The sequence below is a fragment of the Nasonia vitripennis genome, chromosome 3, assembly GCF_009193385.2.
Source record: "Nasonia vitripennis strain AsymCx chromosome 3, Nvit_psr_1.1, whole genome shotgun sequence".
Lineage (NCBI taxonomy): Eukaryota > Metazoa > Arthropoda > Insecta > Hymenoptera > Pteromalidae > Nasonia > Nasonia vitripennis.
This window is the reverse complement of record NC_045759.1, coordinates 22,179,623-22,206,689: the sequence shown is the minus strand read 5'-3', so window position 1 is coordinate 22,206,689 and position 27,067 is coordinate 22,179,623. Positions and strand designations below refer to the sequence as shown.

Sequence of the window (27,067 nt, the reverse complement as noted above, 5' to 3'; positions counted from 1 at the left end):
TTCGTTTTCACGCGTCATTGAAACGCGAATATCTCATTATCAGCGACCGTTACATAGCGCTTCGGAGAAACAAGCTCGAAGAAAGCGAGCGCCGGAGATAAGGACAACCATTTGTTAAAAAAAAAAATAAATAAATAAAATAAAGAAAGTTTCCCGGCTGCGCTGCTGCAGCTTCAATTATTCACCGGCCCCCGCGAATCCGGCAGCGGAGAATGGCGCAAGTTTGGTTTTACATTTTCTCCCCCCTGGGAGCAGTGCAGTCTCTCTGTTTTAAACAGTCAGAATGTTTATTCGCGCGAGATACGCGCGAATGTGATCGATATATACGAATGATATATCAACGAGGCAGTTTTGTTAGCCTAGAGAATGCGCTCGCTCGCGCATTATGCCACTGATCTGACGTTAATTATCCAAGGTTTATTCTAGCCATCCTTCAACTTCTTCAGTCGCGCGCCGGTGCAAGAGTTTATGTAACGAAGAAAACTTATGCAGCCGAGGAAACTTCGCGCTCGCGCTTCCAAGATAGATAACTTATCGAATATAACGCGTATTATATACATTTATTCAAAAGCGAGATAACAAACTTTCCCATCCAGACGTCTACGTATATAGATAAACTCGTGGAATCAGTCGCGGAAGAGCCGGAGTTGCAGTCAGACAGCGCGGAAAATCAGCGCACCATCCATTACGCGCTCGCGTGCCATTCTTCCTCAACAACAAGCCGCAGCAGCGGCGGCCGATCCATCCTTCTACACACTTGTACGTCTAAATTCGCAACGAGAGAAGCGCTTCCACTTTGGCTAGCGAAAAAAAAGGGAGAAGCGCGGAGGAGGCATCAAAGAATCCGCGACGGCAATCACAGCTAGGAGAGATGCATCGTCGGCGGCGGGGGTTATAGATATACGTATAGGGACGTACACACACACACACACACACACACATATAGGGGGTAAGAGAGAGAGAGAGAGAGAGAGAATCGCGCGCCTGCGCCCCGCCCCTCGCGAGCAGCGTTAGGCTGCTGCCGGCGACTACTGCCACCACTTCGCCACCACCAGCAGCGCCCCCCGTAGCTATCCTCTGTCAAAGCCGGAGGTAGCGGGCGCAGTACTGCTACGGTACTCCGGATCTCCGGTTCACCCTCTCTCCTCACTCTCTCACTCTGTCCGTCTCTTTTTCTCTCCGTCGCGCTCTCTCGTCGTCTCTCTTTTTCTGTACGCACGCGGCGCGCGTACCAGAGCTGCAACTTCATTGTTGTTTATTTTTTTTTTCGTTGCACCGCGCTTTTATTTCGTTTTGTTTTTATTCTTCACGTCTCGCCGCCGCGGAAAGTTTCATCGCGGTGCAAGTTTCAGTGTGTGATGCGGATTTTTGAATCCCGCGACGACCAAAGTTCCGCCGGCGACTCGTTTACGTTAGCAGCGAGAGGAGGAGGAAGAAGAAGCTCGTCGAACTTTTTCAGTCAGCGAAGGTCAGGAGAGAGCGAAAAGGAAAGAAGGAGAGGCGAGAAGAGCGGATAACTGATGGGGGAAGTGGGTCATTACACCCCGGGTTGCATCGGCGCATCAGCTACTTAGCGATGAATCGCTCGGCGTCGAGCTTAACGTGATTTATATGCAAACGCCCGGCCCGCGCGCCGGTAATTGGACAATCGTCGGCGAATAAATTGCCGCTAACCGAGGAGCGAGAGAGCGAGCTATACACTACCGGCCTTGATAATGAAATCAGCCGTGACGTTGGCCCGTCGGCTCGTCTGCGAAGCGAAGATCTGCAGTGCGCGCCGACTATCGGATACCAGGATGGGCTGAGTAAGAAGAAATCGCTGATTATCATCGGTCTGTGATACACGAAGGAGGACGGCAATTATGGAATGCCCGACGCAGCATCGGGCCAGGATGCGTCGACGCTGCTCGAGAGGGACGTTACTGTTGTTGTTGTTTTCGTGCCGCCGTCGCCGCTGCTGCTAGTGTTTTCTCTTTCTCTCTCTCTCGCAGATCGTGGAACTCAGCCGAGGGGAGGTGAGTAGCGAAACTCGTGTGCGTGTGTGTTTCTTGCGCTAGAAGCGATTAAAGTCCTATCTACGGCTTTTTGCCCAAACACTTCTCTCCACGTAGGGCCATTAGCGTGCGGGGATTTTTCAATGAGCGGATTTTTTTTTCTTCACGGCTCTATGCGTCACGCGGCTGTATTTGATCGATAATGTAACGCGAGCCCGAACTATTATTATTATAATAAATATAGGACTTTATTACGGGACATGGCGGCATGTACAAGGTATAAAAACTTGATCGACGAGCTCGCGTTATAAATAATGACAGTCCCTCTATCATCGCGTTCTCCATCGAAAAATTCAAGTCGTTATGTCGTTCTCCGCGCAGCTATCGAGCTTTTCAAAACTCGAAGCTTCAGCGCGCTTTGACATTTGAATTTCAAAAGCAACACACAAACATATGTAAAAGCGTTAAACTCATTTGCATTATTTGCGCGCACACAACTCGCGCTCTGACTTTTCCGCAGCTCTGCGCTCCAGCTGTTTAGCCCCTGCAAAGAGCGGCAAACTCGCAAGCACAAATAACAGTTAGCGCATTTTCAGGTATTAACATTCGTTACGCCGCGGCGAATGAATGAAAAAACAACTTCAGCGCAGCTCGTTTACTCGTTAAAAAGTTGGAAAAACCCTTAGCGAGAGCGACTACCGGACGATTGATCAAACGGCGCGTAATGAAGTTTTCGAAAATAAGTCGTTACCTTATCAAAACGTTCGCCTCGGGGCAACTTTCTCGCTGCGAGATTAAATTTAGTAATTAGAGCACATCGCAAAAAAAAGCCTATACCACAGCACGTTGTCGCGATACTTTTACACACGGCTCTTGTATAGTTGAATTTCCCGAAACCGCTGGATATCGTGTGGTGCATTTCTCGTTTTTTTCGCTCCGCAGATCGTGCTGCCCGGTATGTCGTATGCAAAGTGCGTTGTGGAAACTGCGGTTTTCCCTGACGAACAAAAAAAAAAAAACAAACATCCCCTGCCGTCGGTTGGCGAGATTAAACGCTCTGGGCTCTGCACTCGCGCTAGTTGAGTGTTCCGAAAGACAATAGAGCGTTATTCAAACAATAAAGTACAGCGCACTTATCGGGAATCGATTCGCAAGTTTGAATAATGTCGACAGTTGTTGCAATCAGCACCGCAATTTCTATGCAAATGCGTCTTAATTTTTAGCTCTCGTTTATCGCCGAGATTCAGGCATCGACTGATATATCGATTCGAACACCCGATTCGCGATAACGGAAAACTAATTAGGCGAGTGGAGGTCTATGACGCGCGAAAAGCTCTCGTTATACGCGGGAAAATTCAAAAAGTTTCGCTCGATCTTCCGTTCCGTGTACACGAGAAAGGTAATAACTTTTCGAGTCGCCGCTGGCAAATTAAATCCCCGCTCGGAAGGAATATAAGGAGCATTCATCGAAGGGTTATTTTTCGCGACAATCTCATCCGCGAGCCGAACTCGAACTTATCGGCGGCTTCATTAAGGGCCAGGACTCGCAGATTTGACAACTTCGAAAGATAGGTACCGGGGGCGAAGTTTCCTCGAGCGAGCGAAGTGAAGAAATCTTCTCCCAGGCGTCCGATATGCCGATGGGAAACTTCGCGTGCCAAGCTTTCAACTCATTGAAAGGCCGCTTGTATACTTCAATTTTCATAATCATCATCGCGAAAATTACGCTGAATTATATCGGGGCGAAAAGTTTCTCGCGCGCGAAGCGCTCCGGCCGAGGCTAAATTATATGATCAGCCGATAATTCGCATTTATCAGCCGTTAATATGGCGAGATGAAATATTCTTTTATCTCGCTAATTCGATAACTCGAGTTCGTTCCTTTTTTTAAATATCTCCGCGATGCCGAATAAATCGACGGCCCACGCGAATAAGGTTAATTAATTCAGACGCGTGGAGAGACTCTCTCTCTATCTCTCTCTATCTCTCTCTTCAGTGTACTCGCGTTTTCGGATGCGCGCGTGTGAAAGGCTTTGAATTTATCGCCCTCAGGAGGTAGGTCCGATACATTACACTGATTATTTTATCAGCGTGAAATATACTGCGCGTACGCGTTGCGAAATTTAATTTACGATACGCGCACGCACGCTGGGATCAGCGAGCAACGAGGCGGCGCTCGTAAAAAGAATCGCTGATAAACAAGTGACGAGGAGAAATTACAAGCTCGTTACGTATATTTGAGCTTGTTACCGAGCTTCCCATTTACGAGATGGACGTAATAAAAAATTTCGATAATAGCCGAATAAATTTCACAGGCTCGACAAGCGTCAAAGATAATAGAAGAGATAGCCTTGCGCTCTCCGTGTGTGTGTATCTGCGTGCACGAAACAGAAGTTAATTAATACCCTCCACTCTATCTCGTTCGATTCAAAGAGCCGCTGAAAATTCAGAAAGCAAACTGAATTTATCACTGGATAACCGGAAACTCGAGCGGACATAAAAAGCCGAGAGAGACATAGAGAGAGAGAGAGAGAGAGAGAGAGAGAGAGAGAGAGAGAGAGAGAGAGAGAATGAAATCGATTTGCCGACGACACAGAAAAAAAATACACGCACAGCACACACGAGCTAGAAAAGCGCATAACGATTTTAGCGTGCGTGGGCGTTTTTTATGCATGAAAAGTTCATTAGATCGCGGGAGCATAAAGTGCAGGCTGCAGTAAATTGGCGAACCAGCCGAAACAAACGTGGAGCGAGAGAAAGAGCTTTGCGATTAGCTTCTATACGGTACACACTAACACACGCCCGAAGCAATTAGAGCTTTCGAGCCTTTAAAAAGCGCGAGATTTGTCGACGACACACGAGGAAATTGATTGTCGCGCTGGAAATTTCTCATCGTCTCGCTCGCCTCACTGTGAGGTTTTCTTCGCGAAATCTGGTATTTGTCCGTTCGTACGCGGCAGTGGAGAGAAAAACCTACAGTCTCATCGGGTAATGTAAGTGTTTTTTGAGCCGGTCGCTGCGAGAGACAAATTTAATTGCGGCTTCTTGCGCAGTCTCTCCGCAGAGCTTCGTTCTCGTTATACGTCGGAACGCAATTCGCTGCGCTATCCGCGTATTTATAATAATGTCAGAAATTGGAATTGGGACTGACGCACACCGTGAGGGGAAAAAACGCAATTAATCCGCTGCCGAAAAAAAATTCAGTCAAGAACAGTTACAGGACGACGATCGGGGAACGATAATAAAACAGGAAAAAGAAAAGCGAACTCGATCCATTTCCACGTCCCGTCCACGTCCTCAAAAATATCGGCCTGTCTCGCGCGCGCCAACGTCATTCGTCCCTTACGCCTTGTCAATTACAGAAACGTTCGTCTCTCTCTCTCTCTCTCTCTCTCTCTCTCTCTCTGCATCTTCCTTTATTTTTTCAACTTGCACGCATTGTCTCTTCCAGAGACGAATACCCGGGCACGCAGAACCAAGATCGTTCCTTTCGCGCGATTAATGTCATCCGTCGTCCTCAGAAACGCTCGGGCGTAATTCCATTCACACACACGCTGCGCACGTCTAGAGTAGTCCCTCCGCGCGCGACATCGCGGACGAACGAGTTTGACTCCTCTACACGCGCTGCGCGTACGTATACGTTTTCTGTCCTAAAAAGCCAATGACAAATGGCGACTATTCCCCCGGTAGGCGCCTCCGGCGTCGTAATGCACTCGCTTTTCATCTTCGCATCTTTCCCTCTCTCTCTCGCTCTGTCTATCTTCGTAGCTCCGGGTGTTTTTTGCCGCGTCTGGTCGTGTGTACTCTATACACAGCTGACGAGGGAAAACAACAATAACGATGCGGACACGCTGTTCTTCGCTCTCGTCGTTGCTATGCTTCTTGTCGCGCGGCGAGCTGCTTTGGGCTAGTGGCTTTTTAGGGGGCGGAGGAAACGAGGGTAATTAGTGGCGGAGCGCGTCGATGCGCTTTGAAAAATTTCCCTCGCGCGCGTAACTTTATTATTCGGGCGAAAAAATCGGGTATTTTTCCGCGAGTATCGCGCGTTGTTATTTTCGACGTGTATCGTTTCGAGCTTTCGAAAAATTCAGGGATTTCTGGGGAAAAAAAGGGAAGGTACGCTCGGCGCGCGCGCGCGCGGATATATTGTTTTATTATCGTCGACGGAATATATAAAGGAGGCGCTGCAATTTCGATACGCAAACACGAGAGTGTTTTTGAAGCGAATTGAATAACAATGAAATGGCGCGTAAAACTCTCTTGCGCTCGCGCGCAAAAGTCGATCGCGAAACAAATTTGAAATTCCTCCAGTTTAAATTACACGCACGCGACTTTCAATTACAGGGGTGTAGCGCGCGAAATTAATAACCTACTTTTTCAATTTAAACTCGCCGCACGAAGCGGCTGATCGAAATAAAAAGGCGACGCTGTAATGAATAACGTTCAATTATACGCCTTTCGCTCATCTCTCTTCACAGCAGCGAGCGATTCTTCTCCCGAATCCTGTGTCGCGCTGAATCGAGGCGACTCATCATAATGCCGAGCCTCTCGATCCAAAAGCCGAGGCGCGAGAATTAGACGAAATTAGATCTTTTGTACGTCGGATGAACGGCGCACAGCCGTCAAAGTTTTCCCGAAGACGCTCTCCTCGCTCTCTGTACACAGCAGTGGCCCAGGAGTTCAAGAGGGGCAGTAAAACCGAGTCGGTGTACTACTGCAACTAGCTGCCCTTCTCGCGCCTTGGTGTGTAGCTTAGGAAGAGAGAGAGAGAGAGAGAGAGAGAGAGAGAAGCGCTCTCTGGCATTGAAAGCGCCATACGCAGCTGCAGTTGGAGTGTGTCGAAGGTTCTCTCGCTGCAAGTTTTCAAGTGCTAGTCGAGCAGAGCGCGAGAGAGGGAGAAACTTGGCCAGTCCCGAACAGGAGGCTTGAGAATATGTTGTTCCCTGCTCGGAGAGTTTCGGCTGGTATGTATTGTGTGTAATGGGCCGTGCTGTGTGTGTAATTTGCTTCGACGTAATTTCATCGTTTATAATTGCGCCAGAAGCTGCGACGTTATGTTATCACCTCCACTAATCGTTGCAGCTGCGAACTACATAAATATGAGAGCTCGTTTACTCTTCGTTTTTTAGAAAAAATAAAAGCTCTCAAGAAGATACGCGTTTTTTGTCCCTTCTCTTTATCGGCTGCTTAGCAGTCGATAAAAGCGTCAGGCCGCGCCATAAAGCATAATAATAACGTCGATTCGACATTTATCGAAGAAAGCCTCCCCGGTGACTTATAAATCAGCGACACACCCTCTTCGAGGCCCATAATTCTCCGGTTTTTCTCCGCGCGTCTGCAACGGCGCGTCACCTAATTCCAATGCGATTCCAATACGTACCAGATTTCTCTCTCTCTCTCCCCGCTATCTGTCTCAAGATACCCGAACAATTAAGTCGCGGACACCTCAGGCTCGCTACGTATGAAGGTCGTCGTCGCCGTCGCGCGTACAGTGCCGTGTCGGTTACCGCTGGCGAATTGCCAGGAGCGTTCCAACAAGTGTTCCATCCGGTGCCGCCGGTTACCGCAGATATCCACTGCCCGACTCTACATCGACCGCTTTCACTCGGCTCTCGCTTTTTTTCACCCGATACGCGTTTATTATCGATGAGCTTTGAATCCAGTGCTTGGAGGGAAGATTAGTACGTCGGAAAGAACGCAGTAAAATCCTTTGACACTATCTTCCAGAGCAACTGGGCTGATTCATATAAATTTCCCGCAGCCGCGCACTCTTCGTATTTTTAAAGCCTTTTAACGAGCGTGCTAGTTTCCCCGCAAGTTTTACCTTTAATCTATGTATACATGCTCTCTCAGGGTCATTCCACTTAAGTTAATGGTTCTCGCGCTTAATACCGGCGCTGCTATAGTTTCTCTGAATAAAAAAGTGAGAGAGAGAGGGACTCGCCTGAGCAAGAAGCAAAAACCGGGTCGCGCGCGCGTTAACAATACGCGTAAATCTCGTCTGCAGCCGCGTTATAAGCAAAGTTTCTCGGCGATGAGATGAAAATGCTGTTATACGCGTCGAGATGGCCGAAACGCGTAATAGGAGCTGAGAGAAAGGGCGTCGTAAGCCCTCGGCGCATATTGAAAAAGTATAAAATAAGGAGAACAAAGCAGCTGCAGAGCGTATCGGAGCGCAGTAGTCGAGTTTGATTAAAAAGCTCGTGGGCGGAGAGAGATAGACGTCTCGACTAATAGTTTCTGCACACATACACACACGCGCTTCCCTTGCCCTGCAGCCCTGCTTGCGTACCCTCCGGGCTTTTATAATTCCGGCTACGTCGTCCTCTCTGTTGTATTTCCCGCTTAGGCTCTCGGCTGCAGTCCGAAAGTTTTTTCATTCCTCGAGTTTTCCGTCTGCGGCTGCTGCCGCTGGCCCACCGCTCGTTCTTTCGTATTTCATCTCTCGCATATTCAGGAAGGAGCCGCAGCAACGCCGGGGGAATATTGCCGAGGAGGATGAATGTGACCCGGAAAAGAAATCGCGTATAGTCTTCCATCAAGCCTTTTCCTCTTCTCGAGAAGAGAGAGAGACACGACGTTGATGCGACGTGTGTGTGTGTGCGTGTGTGGATATATTTCGGTGATACGTCGATACACTGTATACGTATACACAGAGCTTGTTGTCTCTCTCTCGGAGGATTTCAGCGTGAGCCGCGACCTTTTTTGCATCTGTCGGGAGGGGATTTATATCACGAGCAATTTTTTTCCCCCCAAATCAGACTCGGATATTATCTCTAACGCGCCGTTTTTGCGTATTTCCGGAAAATTCTTTCGGTTTTGGATTTCCAAATTTTTCCCTTTTTGTTTATTGCCGAGCCGAGCAATCCAGGAATTTTCGACGGTACATCGCTATTCCTCAGTGCACCACGTGCATCGCGCTCTGCAACAAAGAGCGAACCGCCTTTTAACAAAAAAAAGGCAAAATATTTTCGAGTCAAAATGCAAATAGCCGCGCGCGTTCCAGCTAAATTACCTCGTTGAATATTTTTTCCATATCTCGCGCGATAAAAATCTATACACACGTCGGATCGCGCGGATGTATTATTGACGCCGTGTTAATTTTTTTCCTCTTTAATCTCATCGGCCGATCTATGACGCGTAACTGCTATAGCGTATCTGGAAAAAGCCAAGCGAGATTCGACGGCGCGTGAAAATTTTTTAAATTCGAGAGGGGCATAGTGTGCGCTGTATGAAAATTAGCGGCGCGTACGCGGCCGAGTGTAATAAAGGGCCGAAACGAAGTAAAAAGCTTTTCCGCGGATGCTGCTACGGATCTGTGTGGCAGAGAGGGAGGCGAGGCTATACGTTATGCAGGACGGATGGTAAACGGGAAACGGACAAACAAGGCATAAAGAACGTTGAGATGGATACGGCAATACGTTGCGATCGCTGAATGCTGTGTAGCTCTCGCGGCTGTAAACAAAAAGCGCTGTTCTTCTAATTAAACATAGCCCCGCTGAGCGGATATGGAAAAATGTACGCGACCGAGGGATGACTACTGCACAGCTTTGATGTATACGAGCTTTGCGCTGATATTTATGCGCCGAGTTCGAGCTTTAAAAAAAAAACAACGAATACAAGCGTGAAATGGAAAAAATGTCGCCCCGAGATATATCATACACAGACGAGCGGCTGCATATCAAACTCGTCGATCAGCCGCGAGCTGATCTCTTGCAAAATTATCCTGTTTATATCGCACGTCTGACGAAAACACTATATCCCGGAGCTTATTCGCACCTGATCGCGTCTCTGTTTGCGCGCGGATGTGACAAATATTTGTGAGCGGGTTAGAGAGAGAGAGACGGAGTTATTCGGCGTCGCTGCCGAAATTTTGCGAGGGTTCGAGGTAGAAGAGGGGTGGAGCGTGTTTTCTTTTTACGCCTTTAGCTCGAAGAGGAGGAAGATAATCTCGTGAAGAGGCACAGGATCAGTACGCTTGTAGCCGGATGAAATATGGCTTCTTCTTTAAGGATATAGGGGATAAATACCGTTGCAAAGCCGATAATGATGATGATGCCGTTTGATTTATCGTCGCGTCACGGCTAATTTTTCGGAAAATTCATGCGAGATACGATATCTCGAAGAATCGCAGAAATTATGAACTGCTTTAAGTCGCCTTGAATTATGCCAATAGGTAGACCGGCAGAGAGAAAAAGGGACGCGCGCGCGAGAGAGGGAGAAAATAGGATCGCGATACTTTGGAGTTTCGAAAATTTCGCGGTAGCGCTCCCCGGAGCGCGAGGGAATTCCAGACCGAGTTTAGCGGCGTGTATGCGCATGTATACGCCCTCCCTCTCCCCGGTGTACGTGGTCTAGCGAGAAAATAGGAGGAACTTGATGTTTGTGGTTTGAAAATTTAAGGTTCTTGATTTTAACCGAGCTTTATGCCCGAGCTTGCGAGCTTGGCAATTTCAGCTTTGCTCATTAGTTAACTCCCCGCCGTGCGCGGAGAAAGAATACTACTATATACTGTGCAGCGCCGCTCAAATAATTCAGGATGATTTCGTTGTAATTCCGCGCGGTGTGTATCGCGTATACACCGTGTACTTTCGATGCGGATTACGACCACTGCAGCCCAGGTTTTCAAGTTTAAACTAGAAAAGTTACCGACGAGAGGCGCGCGGAATTAAGCGCATAGCGCGCGAAAAACACCGCGCTCGCATCATATTTGAAACACTTTTCCATTAAAATATCAATCAGTCCTCGGCCCGCAGGAAATTTGGAAATTCGAGTTTTATAATTAAAAAACTTACGGCCCGCAGCTCGCTTGCACCCTCGCCTCGGAATAATTAATCACGTCTTCTTTCATCCCGCCGGAAGACGCCCTCGGCTTGTCGAGCGTGTTTTACACGCGACAACTTCTTATATCGGCCCTTACATATAGTAGCGATTGTAAATTGAAAATGCCGATGATGGTTCGTAACTAGACTCGACGCGATGACGAACTTGTGTGTGTACACGGCGTCTGCTTTGTCTGCGGGCTGATGATGCCGTGTATAACGAAGCTGCGAAGTTTTGCCGAAGAGGGTTCGAAGCTGAAAGTTTCGTCGACGGCGCGGAAGAAGGATTTGCGATAACGAGCAAAAACTTAGCCGGGAGGGAGAAAGAGAGAGTTTAAGGCTTGGAGGAGTCGGGAAAACGAGGGATAATCGAAAGAGATTGCGTTTATTTATTTAATTATACTCGGAGATCGGAGGCGCGATACGCGCGTGCCCTGTCGGCGCCTGCTGATTGGAAGTTTCGAGTCCATCTTTTGTCCTCCGCGTTAGCTTTTGATAAAAGCTCACGGAGCTTTTCGATGACACAGCTACGCTCACGCTCGTCCTTTTTTTTTGTCGAATTCGTATGATAGTATCGAATGCGTCGAAACTTTAAAAATTGCAAACAACGCACTTCATTCCGGGAAAAGCTCTCGCAACGAATAACTCCGACGTCTGTTGCAGCTGTAGTCCACCGAATTCGTACATATACATAAAGACGCGGCAGAAGTTTCATACATTGTTAATGAAGCTTTTTTACCCCGTCCCACTCTCGCTTTCAGCTGACCGCTTGGCATATTATGCGAATTCTCAATGCCTCCGTCTCCCGATGAATATTTATACACACAGAACACACGCGGCGAGAGACAGAGCGAGAGCTTGCAAATGCATTAAGCGCTAGTTATCAGCGTCGGCCGACATTAAAACAAATAACGCGCGAGCGCTTCTAAAAAAAAGCGGGAATAAAAAAATTTCGACGGACCGCCAACGAATTTCATTTTCCGCTTCGGCCGACAGAGAGAAAGAGCGTGAAATTATGCGCACGCGAGAAACGAATGGCCGAACGATAAACGAGACGATCCTCACTCTCTTTCTCTATCCGTATGTGTCAGAGCTTCGCTACGCAAACAAAAGCTCGCTCCGCTGACGCGATAACGCTTCACGCGTACGTATACCGCACGTCTGCTGACTGTGATTTTTGCGTTTTATCCCGCACGCTAGCTAGCTCATATCTCGCTGGAATCAGTGGTAGAGCCGCGCGCATAGTCGGGCCCGACGGCCACATCTGCAGTTGCGTTCCCGCTGACAGTTTAAACAGCCGTTATACGCTCCTTACAGAGAGTCGAGCTCTGATATATCAGAGGCAGCTTCGTCAACCATGTAAAAATGGCTCATAGCCCATGTATCTTATCCGTCGCTTCCCTTTCATTTCACCGCTCGACTGTTTGTCTCACTTTCGGAAAATGGGCCGAAATAATTCATGGCCCGGCGGCGGCCTGCGCGACAAAGAGGCGCTACAAGCCGCAGACGTTGATCGAATGACTTGCCTTCTCTCTCTCACTTCCGAGATATCGCGCTCGCGGCGCGCTTTAATTCCGCGGATTTATGGAGGCCGCAGATAGTGCTCTCGAGCTCGCGCCCGAGAGAGATCGGGATTAATCGGGGGTGCTAACGACGCGTCGATTGCTAGACAGAGAAAAAAAGAGAGAGAGAGGCTTCTCGCGAGAGAGCGATTTACCAAAGGGTCGTCGTCGTCATCTCGAGAGAAGCCGGAAGCGTGCAGCTATGCTAAGCGCCGCGCACAACCTCGCGATCAATCTTGCCGCCTCTGGGTATTCGCGCCCTTGGTAATTTATGAAGTTTTTGCCCGCGACTATACTGCTTTCATTGAGATGTGCGATGCTTCGGGTGAGGAAACGACTGCGTGTGCGTACGTGTGTGTTCGAGGGGGATGTTTCTGCCCGGCGATGATTTTTGGCTTTTGTTATGTGCTTTTCCCGATGATTAATCAAAGGAATTGTTGACTCGCGCTTCTTCAGCGTCTATGTGTATGCGGAAACGCAGTGAATCGCGGTGCGAGAGGGGTACTTGTAAAAATTCCTCTCGCGTCCCAATGATACGCCCTCGTAAAATCGAGGCATTTATCGTTTCATTAAAAGCGAAATTTACGACTGTATTCGGTGTAATGCCCGGCCGAAATCAACACGGCATTCCTCTTTAGCACCGGCACACACACACATACATTGACGCAGAGTGGTAATCGCTTAATTTCATTGATTTTTCCCGACACGATCAATCCATCTCTCGAAGCCGAGCACGTAAATTCGATACTCCAAACAACTTCATCGATCAAGAATATATATTCGGAATTTATCCGAAAGTCGTGATATACATCTATATGGATATACTATGTGCCCGATCAATCAAGATTTCCGCATGAGATCCCCGAGAGAGAAAGAGAGAGAGAGAGAGAGAGAGAGAGAGAGAGAGAGAGAGAGAGAGCGGCTGTCTGAGTGGCTTTCGGATCGTCAAAGCTCATTGATTAGCGTTTAAGGTTGAAACTCCATACCTCGCTCTCTCTCTCTCTCCGAGCTACCTTTAATTGATACACTCTATATACACCGCCGAGCTGACTGTATAATTGAAACGAAATTCAATTCCCTGATTTCAGGAGCTTCGAGGATGAAAATCGTCGGTGAGGAAGAAGAGGAAGAATTAGTCGCGACTGGGAGGAGGCCGCGGCGAGGCTGTAGCAACCGCAGACCAGTCTAGGAAGCGAGCGATCGCGAGCAGCCGCAAAATGAGCGTCGCAACGGCCAACGTCAGCCAGGCGGCGAACGCCTCGTTCGTCGGTACCGCTTCCTTCAGCGACATCACCGTCATCCTCACGGCCCTCGTGCTCGGTGTCCTCATACTCACGACCGTCATCGGTAAGTTCTCGTCGAGTGTGTCCGACCACACTCGGGCTTTTCTACTGGATCTTCTTGGATAGACTTGTCAGGGGTGGCTTTACGACGAAAAGTTTGTTGCTCGGAAAATGCGCAAGATTACACGCGAGCTTTATAAAGCTGCCGCGACGCTCCGCACACAACTGCATTAATTAACGGCCGTTAAGGGCCGCGCAGGTTTATAACTCATTCATTCGCGCGGTTAAGCTTGCAGGAGATAGACTGGCAAGTTTTCGAGATACACACAAGAGCAAAGCGTGGACTAATGAATCGATAAAAAGCGCGAGAAAGTTCCTTATAAAACTTTACTGCTGTTTTCCCGCATATAGTCGCCTCGGCGAATCGCAGTAAGAGAGAGAGAGAGAGAGAGAGAGAGAGAGAGAGAGAGAGAGAGAGAGAGAAAGAGATAAACTCGTTTTACAATTCCCCAGTGTTAAGAATTAGCTCATAAAAGACCTTCTTCCCTCTCACTCGCATTAAGTCATCGCGCTCACTTATATATGAAAAAAGCCTTTATCTATCTTTCTCTCTGAAGAGATGAAAAATTTCAACGATAAAGAAAATCCGAACTTCATAAAGCTCGAGTACTAATCCTCCTCGCGAATTTAATTAGACTCCCCGCGCTACGAGGAGGGGGGGAGGGGTATCACCATCGCGCCATCGTCTACGTGCTCGCGCGACCCGTATGTTTTTCAATTTTCCCCTTTTATTACATCGAGGACGCGCCGGGTGACGATGGGGACTTTACGAGTTCATCGCGCGAGAAGAGCGAGTAGTCAACTACCGCTGCTCTCTCTCTCTCTCTCTCTCTCTCTCTCTCTCTCTCTCTCTCTCTGCTCCCGGAGAAGAAACCAATTTTCAATAACGACGACGAGCGGCTTTTATGGGCCGGCTGCTGATGCACGCGCACGTTCCACTACTTAACTCGCTCTCACTCGCTCGACTTTATCTTTATATATATACCTACATGAGAGGGCTGCTGTGCGCGGAAGAGAGTATAATCGCGGACGAGTGTTCCGAGACCCTCGGATTTTTCCTCCCCACTAACTGCCTTCCCCAGCTCTCCCATACACAGCGCGCCGCATTTATATAAATAAATACGGTTGAGAGAGCTGCGATATTTCGGCACAAGAGCGCGCTTATGTGTGTGTGTGTGTGTGTGTGTATACGCTTTCCCCGGACTGGGAGGCTTGTCTCCTGCAGAGACTCTGCGTCTCGAGGCTCGTTTATATCCTCGACGTCGCCGGCAGTCGAGTATTCGCTGATGAATAGCACCCTGATGGTCGCCGCATAAAATTCCCTCGTTCTCTCTCTCTCTCTCTCTCTCTCTCTCTCTCTCTTTCTCTCTCTCTCTCTCTCTCTCTCTCTCTCTCTGCGGCTTTTTCATCTCTTATATACGCCGTGTGCTCTACTGTTTGCCCAGAGTGAAAGAGCCGCCGGTTGGTGGGAAATTTTCGGGAAAAGGGTTCCCTCGCGCTGTAGCTGTATCTACGTCTTCTGGCTGAATTGAGCTCACTTGTTGCTTCGGCCGCGCACGCAAATTCGTTTGTTCTTTTCTCCCGCGTTGATTTTATAAAGTTATTCCCTCTCTCGCTTTTTTCCCCCGCGAAATTGAACGAGCCAAAGTTGATTTTTCAAATGGAATCTGGCTCGAATTGATTTTTAAGTCTGTTTCGATTATTCTCCTGATCGAGAAAGTTTTTTCAATTACCCGCGCATAGACAAGCGGAAGCGCAAGAGCTTATTTGCATCGGCTAATGAATATCGATCGAAAAAGTTTTGATTATGCCGTGTAGGCGGCTTATCTCATTTTTCCGTTTAATTAATCGTCGACGGTACGGAGAACCAGTTTTAATTACACGTCGCGGCGGAAGACGATCGCCGCGGTATGGTATATATACTACGCAAATTACATGCTCAGTATTTATTTAATTACAGACTGCAGCGGAGTAGTCGAGCAGTAGTAGAAGCAGAGCCAGCAAGTCATCTTCCAATATTAGCGATAGTCTTCGTAGCCAAGTTTCGAATTGACTAATCAATTTGCTTTCGCGGAGTAGTTTGACGGGGGCGGGCGTACAGCACTCATTGAAGAGAAGTTAACAGTTTCGATATTACGCGGCGCGCTGTGTATTCGGATTTCCGCGCGGGGGTTTGTTTACAACTATATATACACTTTGGCGAACATCGCACAATTTTTCGGTAAAAAAATTCGAAATCTCTACGAGAGCAAACGAAAGTCATCGAGAGACATGGCAGATCGAGCCGTGATTCGCGCAGTTCGTCATTCAGGCGCGGTGCACAGTTCGCGCGCGACGGGAAATATCGAGCGAGCGGACGACGCGTTTCCCTCGGGGCCGTGTAGCCCCTGCAATCTATCAACGAGCCTCTCCCCTCTCTATATATAATCGCTTCCACCTGAACAACACTCGGCTCCGCGAATGTGTGTGCAGTTTCTCGCATGCAGTTCCGCAGATAAGCGGTCGCGTGTTTTCCCAGGAAGATCGAGCGCGTCAAACTCCCGTCAAAGTTCGAATGGTCCCGCGTACGAGTCCTCGGTGTATTCGAGCGACGAACGGAAGGGGCGGAGTTAATCTTCCGATTAGCGAAGTGCTCGCGCGAAAGGAAAAGAAACTAGCGAAGTTTTTCCCCTAAACCGAATTAAAAGTAATCCAAAGTGGCTCAACCCCTTGAATCGAATGTCGCCGTCGTCTTGCGCTCGCTGCAATCTCGGATTAGCGACAAACATCGTCGGAGCCACGTGGCGCACTCGAATGCGCAGCTCTTCATTGAAAACAGCGGAGCCTTTACTATACACTATATAGGACGACGAAAAAGAGCGTATAAAACGTTTCATCTCGTCGACAGTTTAATCATACGCGCAGCTCTCGACAGGCTTTTTCCGCCGCTGTAGACACACTCGGATATCCACCTTTATCATAGCGAGAGCGGAAGGACTCGCTCCCGAGCGCAAGCGGCATTATACGGTCTGCTCGTCCGGAATCATCGTATATATTCCCGGAATTTCAGAGCGGGGAATGTTCGCGCGGCTGACATTAAAAAATTATACTTTTCGCTCTCTACTGTGCATTTGATTTTTTTCCCCTACTCCGTTATATTTTCCTACTGAGAGAATATTGCGCTGCCATGAGGGGTCCTTGAGAAATTTATGTCTCTCCGCGACGCGAGTGTGTAATAATATCAACATTTTTCGCTACCCTTTCCGCGCAGCAAAAGAGCTGCTGAAGCTTATATATAGACGCGGTGCGGACGAGCAACAAGTTAGTCTCGAGGATTGATATTGTAATTCGGCCATTCATAATTCATAAACTCGATTGAATTATTAAATCGCCGGGATATAACAGTTTTCGATATGATGTATACGCGTTTATATATATATATATATATATATATATATATATATATAATTTCGATATAAGCGAGCGCTCGGGTTGAATATTTAACGAGAATCGTGCGGGCCACTGACGTTTTCGCTATACGATGATGCGCGCAACCTCTCGTCATGCGTGGGCGGCGTTGTTTGTATATTATACAAAGCAAGAGCGTCGTATATATTCGGCTCGTTTAAATAATTAGAGATGTATGGAGATGGAATTACTTTCCGAGAGCGCCCCTCGTGCATTTTTACAGATTTTAATTAATATCGCGCGATTCCAGCGAGATACATATAAAATGAACGATATACATAAGCGTTGTTATTATTATTACAAAAATATATATGGTATGTGTTTCAGGCAACGTGTTTGTGATAGCGGCGATCGTGATGGAGCGAAATCTGCAGTCGGTGGCAAACTACCTGATAGTGAGCCTGGCAGTGGCTGACCTCATGGTCGCGTGTCTCGTCATGCCTCTGGGAGCCGTAGCCGAGGTACGTATGCTGCAGCACACGCCAGAATTGCGCATCTCTTTAATAAGCATACGCTGCACACAATACACACACACACACACACAGTCGAATCGCACACGTACCGCATACTTTCGAGAGGCCCTTATCGCGGACGGCTAATTTCTGCACAAGGCACCAATTCGTAGCGCGTATAAACGAGCTGCGAAGCAACAGTATAGCAGCGGATGCTCTCCCCGTTAGCGTAATGAACGCTCGACGGATGTGCGTATAAGCCTTGCGCTGCAGCCAGGCCTGTGCAAATTGATGGGACGCCCGCGGGATTATGCGCTCGCGAGCTTATATAATCGTAAGGTACGACTCTGATATGCCGACGAGAGAGAGATGTATCCTTCTGTGCAGCCGATCATCCTTCCGACGAATGTGTGTATAATGTCGGCCGGAGGGTTACGTATACGGGAATTTTATCTCTAAATTAAAGTAAACGCGTTTGTCGAGGGAATAAAAGCTCGCGCGCCGCACGCACCTATATATGTATCGGATTAAAGTTGCATAGCGAGCGCTTAAAACTTCCGAACGGCCACAGCCAGTCGCTACGATAGTACAGTAGCAGCGCATTAATCATACTTTTATTCGTTAACCTGCGGGGCAGCAGCTTTTTTTCGTTAACTGCGCGACGGCGTCCGTCACATAATGGACAGTAATTTTCAACGGCACAGAGGCGGAGCGCACTGCGCGTGAAATGAGTTTGAAAACTGCTTTATGGCCATTAAGCCGCGCGCGCAGTATTTTTAAATGACGCGTAAAAACTTTCCGCTGACACGGGGGTTATATGTATTATCGTCATTGCTGTAATTTCTTACTAGAGCGTTGTTTGTCGGTGAGCTCTCTATATTATATTGCTTATGCTTTTCATACGATATTAATTATCGAAAGAGAGAGAGAGAGAGAGAGAGAGAGAGAGAGAGAGAGAGAGAGAGAGTGAGAGAGTGCGCGGGAGTTGCATTTTACAATTTTAATATAAATTGCTTGCCCGGGCCGCGTCGATAAAATTAGCCCGTCATCGAATTAATTAGCTTAATTACCCGTGAATCGCGGAAAATTTTCAATCAGCAGCGACGTCGCATATAACAATTTTCTATACTCCAGGGGAAGGCCCGGGACGCATTTATCAAGCGCGAGAGCGATGCCTGGGAACGGGGTAATATTGCGAGTTATATTTCACATTAATCGATCGATACGCCGGCATCCAGTAGCTCGACTATCGCGAGGCAATAATTTATACGACGCTTATTCTTTCCGAGCGCTGCGATACCGCACGGAGGCAATTATACCTTCTCTATATCGACGAGGACTTTTGCTTACGGAATTTTTTCTCAAGACGTTGCATTATCGCTTCGCTGGCGGCTTCTTTCTCTTACGCTATACTGCGATCGATACTCGGCTTTATTTATAAATGCGACGAAAAGCTCGCTGGGGAATATTAAGACCCGGTATATAGCGCGCGTTTGATAAAATTAAAATCGTTAATTACACACGGCGCAGAAAAAATCGTACACGTATATTGGATCTCTCGAGGCGATATTCCTATTGAATTTTTCCGATAATCCATTTATAAGAAAATCTTCCTCACGCCCGCCTACAAAAACAGCGCTCGCGCCACCCTCGTCACGCGCGCGCGCGCAAAGAAAGAAAAATAATGAATAGAAGCTCCTCTCGAGATACCGCAAAGTGTGAGCGTATTTTAAGAGAGCTGCGACGCGATCAAACAAAAAATATCCGATCGCCGAGGGATAATCCTACCGCACGTCGGCGGCCAGAAAAAAAGAAGAAGAAGCAGTACTGGAGTCCGAGGAAAATCTCATTCCCGGCGCGAATGAAAAGCCGCGCGCGTGCGTGCTCAGGGCAAAAAAAAAGTATAATCCTTATGCTCGCGCGTCGTAAAGGTTAACCCTGTCGGCAGAGGGCCGGCCGAGTACAAAGAGTAATTAGCGCGGCTGCGGCGTTACACCGCGAATGCATTTACTCGCCCCTCTACACCAGCTGCTCTGTATATATATATGCATAGACATATATATGTATATTTAAATTCAGGCTAACGTATAGGTGCACGGCCGCTCATTACGCGTAGCTAGGATATAGAAGCGGTGCAGCAGCAGCAGCAGCACTCAGGGCATCGATGCTTTCGAAGATATAGAGCGAGGGATACTGCGGCGATTGCATTACCGGGCTGACCGGCATATTGCCAGAAGCTTCCAGATAGTGCTGCTGCTGCAGCAGCGCCGGACTAATCTTCGTCGCGCTCCGATGATTTTCAGCTTACGCTATGGTGCGGCCTGGCTAAGGAAATGAAGCGATTATCGCAAACGTCTAGCTCTATTTCGAATGTATGTCTCGGCGATGTAACCTGTGTATGCGATGCTGTAGACGGGGTTCGTTAGAAAGCGACGTCTCTAGAAAATATTCTAAATATACACACGGCCGCAGCCGAGCCAGATTATTTCACCGAAGCGATTCCGGCAAAACAGAGCTTGAGAAAAAAGCGGTCTAAAAACGGTAATTGAATAATCGTCATTCCATATCGGCCGTCGCGCACAAAGACATCAGCGAGGGAGAGAGAGAGAGAGAGAGAGAGAGAGAGAGAGAGAGAGAGAGAGAGAGAGAGAGAGAGAGAGAGAGAGAGAGAGAGAGTTCCACGGCAGCAGCGGCTCTCGACATATTGAATAGCGTCGGGGCGACAGCGCAGCTTGGGTTGCGCGCGCGTCAGCTGCGCCCTTTCAGCACTGCCGCTCCGAAACGTCGAGCTGGAAACTCAAAGAAGCGGTAGCTGCCGTTGCTTTTTGTCCCCGTATATAACTCCGCGTCGAGTAGTTAGCATTCGTCACTTGTTTTGCGCCGAGCTCAAAGACGAGCTTTTTGCCCGCTCTGTATACACCTATACGCGCCAAAAGCTATATATACTGCAGCTGGAGTGGAAAAAAAGATATAGGAGTTCGCGAGGTTCGAAATCTTAGCGACGAGAGTTATCGCCACGCTGCCGTATATTTCTTTCGGGAAAATTGTTTCGCGCGCGAGTTTCCTCTCTTCGAACTTACTTACGTCCTTCTAAACTCCCTCGAAAGCGCGACGTGCTCGACCGCGTTCTAAAGTCATTTTTAAGTACATGTTTTATTTAGCGCTTCCGACTCGCGCGGCCAAACTTCATCCCCAGCAAGTTCTCGAGTGCCTACGCATCGACGAGTGGTAATTCCTTCAACTGGATTTTTGACCCTTTTCCCGCCGCTTTTTCCACGAGAGAAAGAAAGAGAAGAAACAATCGTAAATTGAACAGAAGAGCTGAATCGCGCGATAAGCAGTCCAATCCATCAGACGCTATAGCGTTATTCCATCAGCGACGTTGGATTGCGGCGATTATCAAAAGCAAAACATCTCGCCAACTTTATCTCGCTCCGCAGTACGCGCGCGCGTGTCGAAACTCCCATTACTGTTTTTTCCATGATCCACAAGTGGAGAGAAAAAAGAAGCAGTAGCGAGCACACGCCGTATTCCCTTTTCATCCCCGCACGCGGGCATAGGGTTATCTATGCACGCAGCAGCCGCGCGCGGCTTTTCTCCCGAAGCTTTTTTCCGATAGAAAGGGATTTTTCCTTTTCTTTCACTATACGTACGCGGCTTTTTCTATCGCCCCGTACACGAAAAAAATTCCGCCTTTTACCGTACGTGCAACGCGAAACCGCTATTGCGCGCTCGGGAGATTTCGCATTTTTTAATTCCCGCGATGTCGAGATTCCGAATTTGCGCGACGAGTTACTTTTTGTTCGGGTATATGTAAGGAGCGAAACTCGATGCGCGAGGTTTATTGTGCTCCGCGTCGTCGCTCATGCAGATGTGTGTGTGTGTGTGTCGCGCGCGAATATCGACGCGCGACGGTCAAACGCTCTCGAGCATATAACGGCAAAAAGCGAAGGACGAGAGTTAAATCTACGGGAAAATCTTTTCGATTGGCCGCCGACAGCATCGCGTGATTTCGGATCCCTCTCTCTCTCTTTTATGCTCCCTTTTGTTAGCGTCGGGAGAGTCGTCGGGATGACACAATGGAGAGTTTTTTACAGACGACTGGAAGTTTCTTGACAGCTGCGCGCGACGGGATTTCGCTTTGTATCTTTTTATCTCGCGCACGGGAATATATCGATGGGTTTAATTCTAAAACAGCTCGATCGAAGAGTTAATATCATCTGGATAAAAGCGTAGGTACGCCCGAGGAGGTATATTTCAGTCGGTATAATCGAGGGAGAGAAAAAATTCGACAGTCGTTTACAAAAAGGAAATTTGGTTGTCATGTCGCGCGAGCCAGCCAGAGTTTACTCGCTCTCGGGGAGTTCCCTCAGTGCAACGCGCAGGAAATAAGTTGGATCCTTTCAGCGTATAAGAACAAAGGCGAAGGAAAGTGAAAAAGAGAATAAAAGGTAGGGGAAAGACCAGCTTCAGCCGGAGACGAAGGAGACTAGAGACAGAATGGATTTAATTTTATTCGATAGCCCAGGAGTATAAAATGAAATCGTGCATTATTTATGGCGTTGACGTTTAATGCGATGCTACGCGTACACAGCAGGGCCGACGGAATGAGAGCCGAAGAAGAAGCGACAGAGTGAACGGGATCGTGTAGAGGGCAGCGCGAGAATGGCGAGTAGGTGGAAATACAGTCTGCTTATCTGATTTTCGCAGAATCCCAAGAGACCTCTCTCGGACTCCACCTTTTTCCTCTCTCCCTCAAACATCCGCGCCTCTTCCCACCCTCTACCCGAAAACTGGTCGGGCCTGCGTTGAGTCTGTCTCCCGACGTCATATCCGAGCTTAACGCCCGAGGCGTATACGCCTGCTGTGTATATGCCTATAACTATACATCCGCGCCTTCCTTTTTATATATACACTGGGCTGTATACAGCCCTTCTGCCGAGCGGAAAAAAAGATGAGGATGAATGCGTGTGTATCGAGCGCTTTCGGGGATAAATTTTCCCGACAATTGATTGTAGCCGCGGCCGGTATATACGACGCTTTGTATGAAACTTTAACGGCGATGGACCCGAGATGCTCTGAGTCTTTAAGGGCTTCGTGAAATTATAATTTGAAGCTGTTGGGCGTTTAACGCGATATGGTTTATCGACTCCGAGTTATGGCGCATCGATTGATTTTCCAGCGTTGAAAAAAATTTCCGGCGTCGCGTGAATCACTGTATACACGCCCGGATGTAATGTGCTATGCGGATAATCCATTGTGCTCGTGAAATGTAAAATAGGTCCGCGCATTTTTTAGCCAAACTTCGGAGCGCGCACTGTTTGTTTATTGTTATATGGCTCCGAAATGTACACACACATACTCAGCGCTTTTTGTAATGTCCCCCCGATTTTCCGAAACGCCGCTTATTCATATTCAGCCCGCTCGGCCCCCTCGTCGTCGCGCATTATTTATCGCGATAGCCTGCTTTTAATTCGCGCTGTATCTTGCCTGCGTGATATAAACGTAAATCGTAATCCAGCACGCTGCGATGTGTATACTCGCTCGCTCGTTTAAAAAGCGCCCCCTGAACTAATTGCTAATCACTCTCGAATTCAATGCCCCGTGCAATTACAGCCATCAAATAACGTAATGGGGTAATTGCGAAGCGCTGCGTCGCGCGAGTAATATAGCCGCGACCCGAATATTAATAGAGAAGCACTGCGCGCGCGCGGAAGATAAGGTCCGATTTTGAAAATTAATTCTCCCGCGACTATTTCGGTTTTAAATAATTCATGCGCGAAACGCGTGTCCGACCATAGCCCGACTCTCATCACTGCAGCGAAATCAGCGCAGCGTCGTAAAACGAGCCGCGCTGGTGCGGAAAAAAAAGAAGAAAGCCGCAAACATCGGAGAACACGCGCGGAGAGCGTAAATTACAAAGCTCTGCCGCGGTAATAAAGTCCACGGGCGCGCGTTAACGCAATTAGCGCGAGATCCTAATTAGCCCTAATGCGATTAGATAGCGAATGATGATTTTAATCTCATCAACGCTCGTATACGTGCGCTTCCAGGGCTGTACTACGCCCAATTAGAATATCCTCGACCGCGAAGTGGTTGCGCTTGGGTCATCCGAAACTCTCTCTCTCTCTCACTCACTCTCTTTACCAGTATACTGTACGGCCTCAACAACGCACGCGTACACGCGGACAGACAGAGAGAGCGGAGGGGTGCACTCGAGCGTGGAACAATTTCGCGAGCGTCGGCCCCCATCGGGACTGCACGAAAATATGGCTATTGTTAACGACAAGCGTCGTCCGAATGAGGACGCGACGCAACGCCGGTCTCCCTTTCGTCTTGTGCGGCTGCGGGGACCGAAGCTGCACTTAACTTGTGTGCCACTTTTCTCTGCTGAAATTGCTTTTTTTTAACAATGCAGTCGTCCGCCGCGCCGGAAAATATTGCGCGCGACGTTTTTTTCGTTGTTTTGGCTACGCTTCTGTTTTCAACGGTTTAACGTCCAGATGCGCATAGACGAGTAGGGAAAACGAGGGAGGATCTCTTTTGTGATTTCATCATCAGCGAATCGCCACGTCGCCGCCGGTTTAATTGGCCGAAAACGCGATTTCGAAGCTAACAAAGAGTTAGCGCGCGGTTCCTCGCCGAATAAAATGTCACTCTAGCAGCGGATTTATCGATTGCCGGAAAAAAAGCGCCCGCTCGCGAAATTTGCACGCGCCGCCGTGTCATAGAAGATCAAAGCCGCCTGCGTTACAATGAACTGCAGCTCGGGCAGCTCTGAATAGAGCGGCCAGTTCAAACGCAGCGTAATGGATTTTTTTCCGCGGGGGAGTCACGTTTTCGGCAGCTCAACTTCGTTATCCAGATGAATACGCAAGAGCAGCGCCGTGGAAAAAGCTGCTATGTAGGCGAAGTCGAGAGTGCAGGAGGGAGAAAAAAGGGTGTGTGGAAACGAGCAACAAAGACGGAAGAGAAAGAGAAAATGAAGTGGAGGGAGACACTGTCATTGGCGGCGTCGGCGGCGGTCCAAGTAAAAAAGCGCAGCAGTGCGCGCGGGAGCTCGAAAAAGAAGTTGAAAAACAACCGGTGCGCAGGGCCAGCAGAGAGATAGAAAAGAGGATCGTTGAAAGGGGGAAAGCTGAAAGTTGGATGAAAAGACCATCGTCACACGATTTTTCCCTCGGACTGCACCGCACGAAGACGCCAAAGAGGAGGAAGAGAGAAGAGTCGTCGTCGTCGTCGTCGTCGTCGTCTCTCTATATCTCTTCTCGGCTGCGAAAAAGCGAAACGGGTCTTTCGCGAAATTTTGCTACTTTCCAAGCTCGATCCCGAGCGCGGTAATTGGACGCGATCGAGGCCAGCGAAAAACTCGAGTTTACCGGTCCCTCGCTTCTCTCTTTCTCTATATCTATATACACGCATGTATCCACGAGCGAGAGAGAGAGAGAGAGAGAGAGAGAGAGAGAGAGAGAGAGATAAACAAGGAGCGAGCTGTTGCATGCCCATGAAGCCGTCGCGCGAGCGTGTCTTTCTTCGTCTTTACGAGCTCGTAACTCTCGCTGCATTATTCTAGGGCCTTGTTTTTTAACTCTTCCCTCCCTCTCTCACGGCCTCGCGAGAAAGATACACTGAATAATGCAAACGGGGCTCTCGCTCGCAGCTATATTGAAATCAACTTTTCATAAGCGCTATACCGTTATAATATCGCGCGCTTTTTTCCGCGTCTCCTCTTCGTCGACTGCTGTATTAATATTCGCGAGCGCGACACACAGACACACACGTAATCGTGATTTTTAGTCGCCGGGATATGACCGATCTATTCCGTTCCGTTTGATTTATACGCCGGATACGCGGGGACTTTGAATTTTGTCCGCTCTCGCGCGTGCAACACACAGCGGGTCGCGCGCTGGGTCAACCGTGCGATGGATTTTCGATCAGATTTGCTGGATATATACCTACTGCTCGCTGGGGATATAGCAGAGAGAGAGAGAGAGAGAGAGAGAGAGAGAGAGAGAGAGAGAGAGAGAGAGCGAGAGAGCGAAGTGATATGTAGATCCGCCGGATATGTTTATTACGGACGGGAGAGGGAGACGCTTGATATTCAAGGTTGCGGCGACGGCCCATGCATTATTGATTTAATTCGTCGCAGCCAGGGTAGTAAAAAAAACGTCAATCCACTCGTTAAATTTTGATGGAAGCAATTACCCTGAGAGCGATGTGCGCGCACACACACGCGCGCGATTATTTTCCTCATCAGCATTCAGCGCGGATTCAGCCGTGCTTCTTACTCTCTCGTCTGCGGCGGAATAATTAAGCCTCTCTCTCTCTCTCTCTTCTCGCTCGTTCCAGTCAAGTTCATCGTCTCGGCGCTGCGGGCCTCTCGGATAATGGCATAAAATAGTCATACGCATCTGCTTTGGGGAGGGGACCCTGGAGCAATGATTTCAGCAGCTGCGATTTTTAGCGCTGACTCCTCGCCCTCGAGGAGAATCTTATTATCGCGCACGACGCATAATACATCCGAGAGGCTGACGCCTGCTTGTGTGCGTGTAGTAATGACACAGGCCTGAGGGGTGGCAAATAGAACGCGCCCTGTGTACATGTGGGCGCCCGTATATTGTGGATGTACGTAGGTTCTCTCGAGTGCGCAAATGCAAGGAGTTTACGCGCATTAGCGCGTTTCAGAACCAGCGCTGCGAGCGGGAGACTTATGAGATGTGGAAAAAGAGGAATGGAAAACGAACAGAAGAAGAAGAAGGAAGCAGGGTAGAGGTTGATCTATGCCTACTTGAAAGTCCATTCATGGTATTGGTCTCGCTCCTCTTCTTCCTTCTTTTCTCCTTCTCTCTCTCTCTCTCTCTCTCTCTCTCTCTCTCTCTCTCTCTCTCTCTCTCTCTCTCTCTCTCTCTCTCTCTCTCTCTCTCTCTCTCTCTCTCTCTCTCTCTCTCTCCGGTCTCCGTCGTCGAGCTTTTTTCGCGGGCCGCACCCTCGCACGCGTCCTTGTACCGGCGCGGCAGGGGCTACTTTGCGAACCGCTCGTATATGGTCGAGGCTATGCCTGCCTGTGTGTGCGTCGGCTCTTTACGGCCTCTTTAGTGGCCCTTCGGACCTTTCGCCGCATTGAAAGCTGCTGCCTCTCACTCTGGCACGCAATCCTCTCGGCGGCGAGAAAGTTGATGGGATGAGAGTGGCTCACGTGCTTCGCCATCTTCTCCTTGAATATGGCGAATTCATTGTTCGACTCTTTCCCTGATCTCGATCCGGATATTTCTGCGCTTGTGTGTTTGTGTATAAACGTGATACGCTCGCTGAATTAAGTACGCATATGCGATATGCTTCGCGACGTAGAGAGAGACAGAGGAGGGATAGTGTTTTGCACACCGGCGGTCGTCGCGACGTGCGCCGCGGGGACGTAACCGACGCGACGTTCGCGATTCGTCGTATATTT

At 48.6% G+C, this 27,067-nt stretch overlaps 1 protein-coding gene across 2 annotated transcripts in view; it reads left to right on the top strand.

The window, feature by feature from the left end:
- The first annotated feature begins 1,064 nt into the window (after window positions 1-1,064).
- LOC100120283 (putative serotonin receptor) overlaps window positions 1,065-27,067 on the top strand; it is a 44,325-nt gene continuing 18,322 nt past the window's right edge. The window contains exons 1-4 of one of the 2 annotated variants that reach the window (XM_031927366.2): window positions 1,065-2,015; window positions 6,472-6,957; window positions 13,466-13,724; window positions 17,495-17,628. In XM_031927366.2, coding sequence (XP_031783226.1) covers window positions 13,595-13,724; window positions 17,495-17,628 — 264 coding nt within the window. In that variant the 5' untranslated portion in view covers window positions 1,065-2,015; window positions 6,472-6,957; window positions 13,466-13,594. The remainder of the gene's footprint in view (window positions 2,016-6,471; window positions 6,958-13,465; window positions 13,725-17,494; window positions 17,629-27,067) is intronic. The other variant, XM_008205291.4, reaches the window with a different exon arrangement.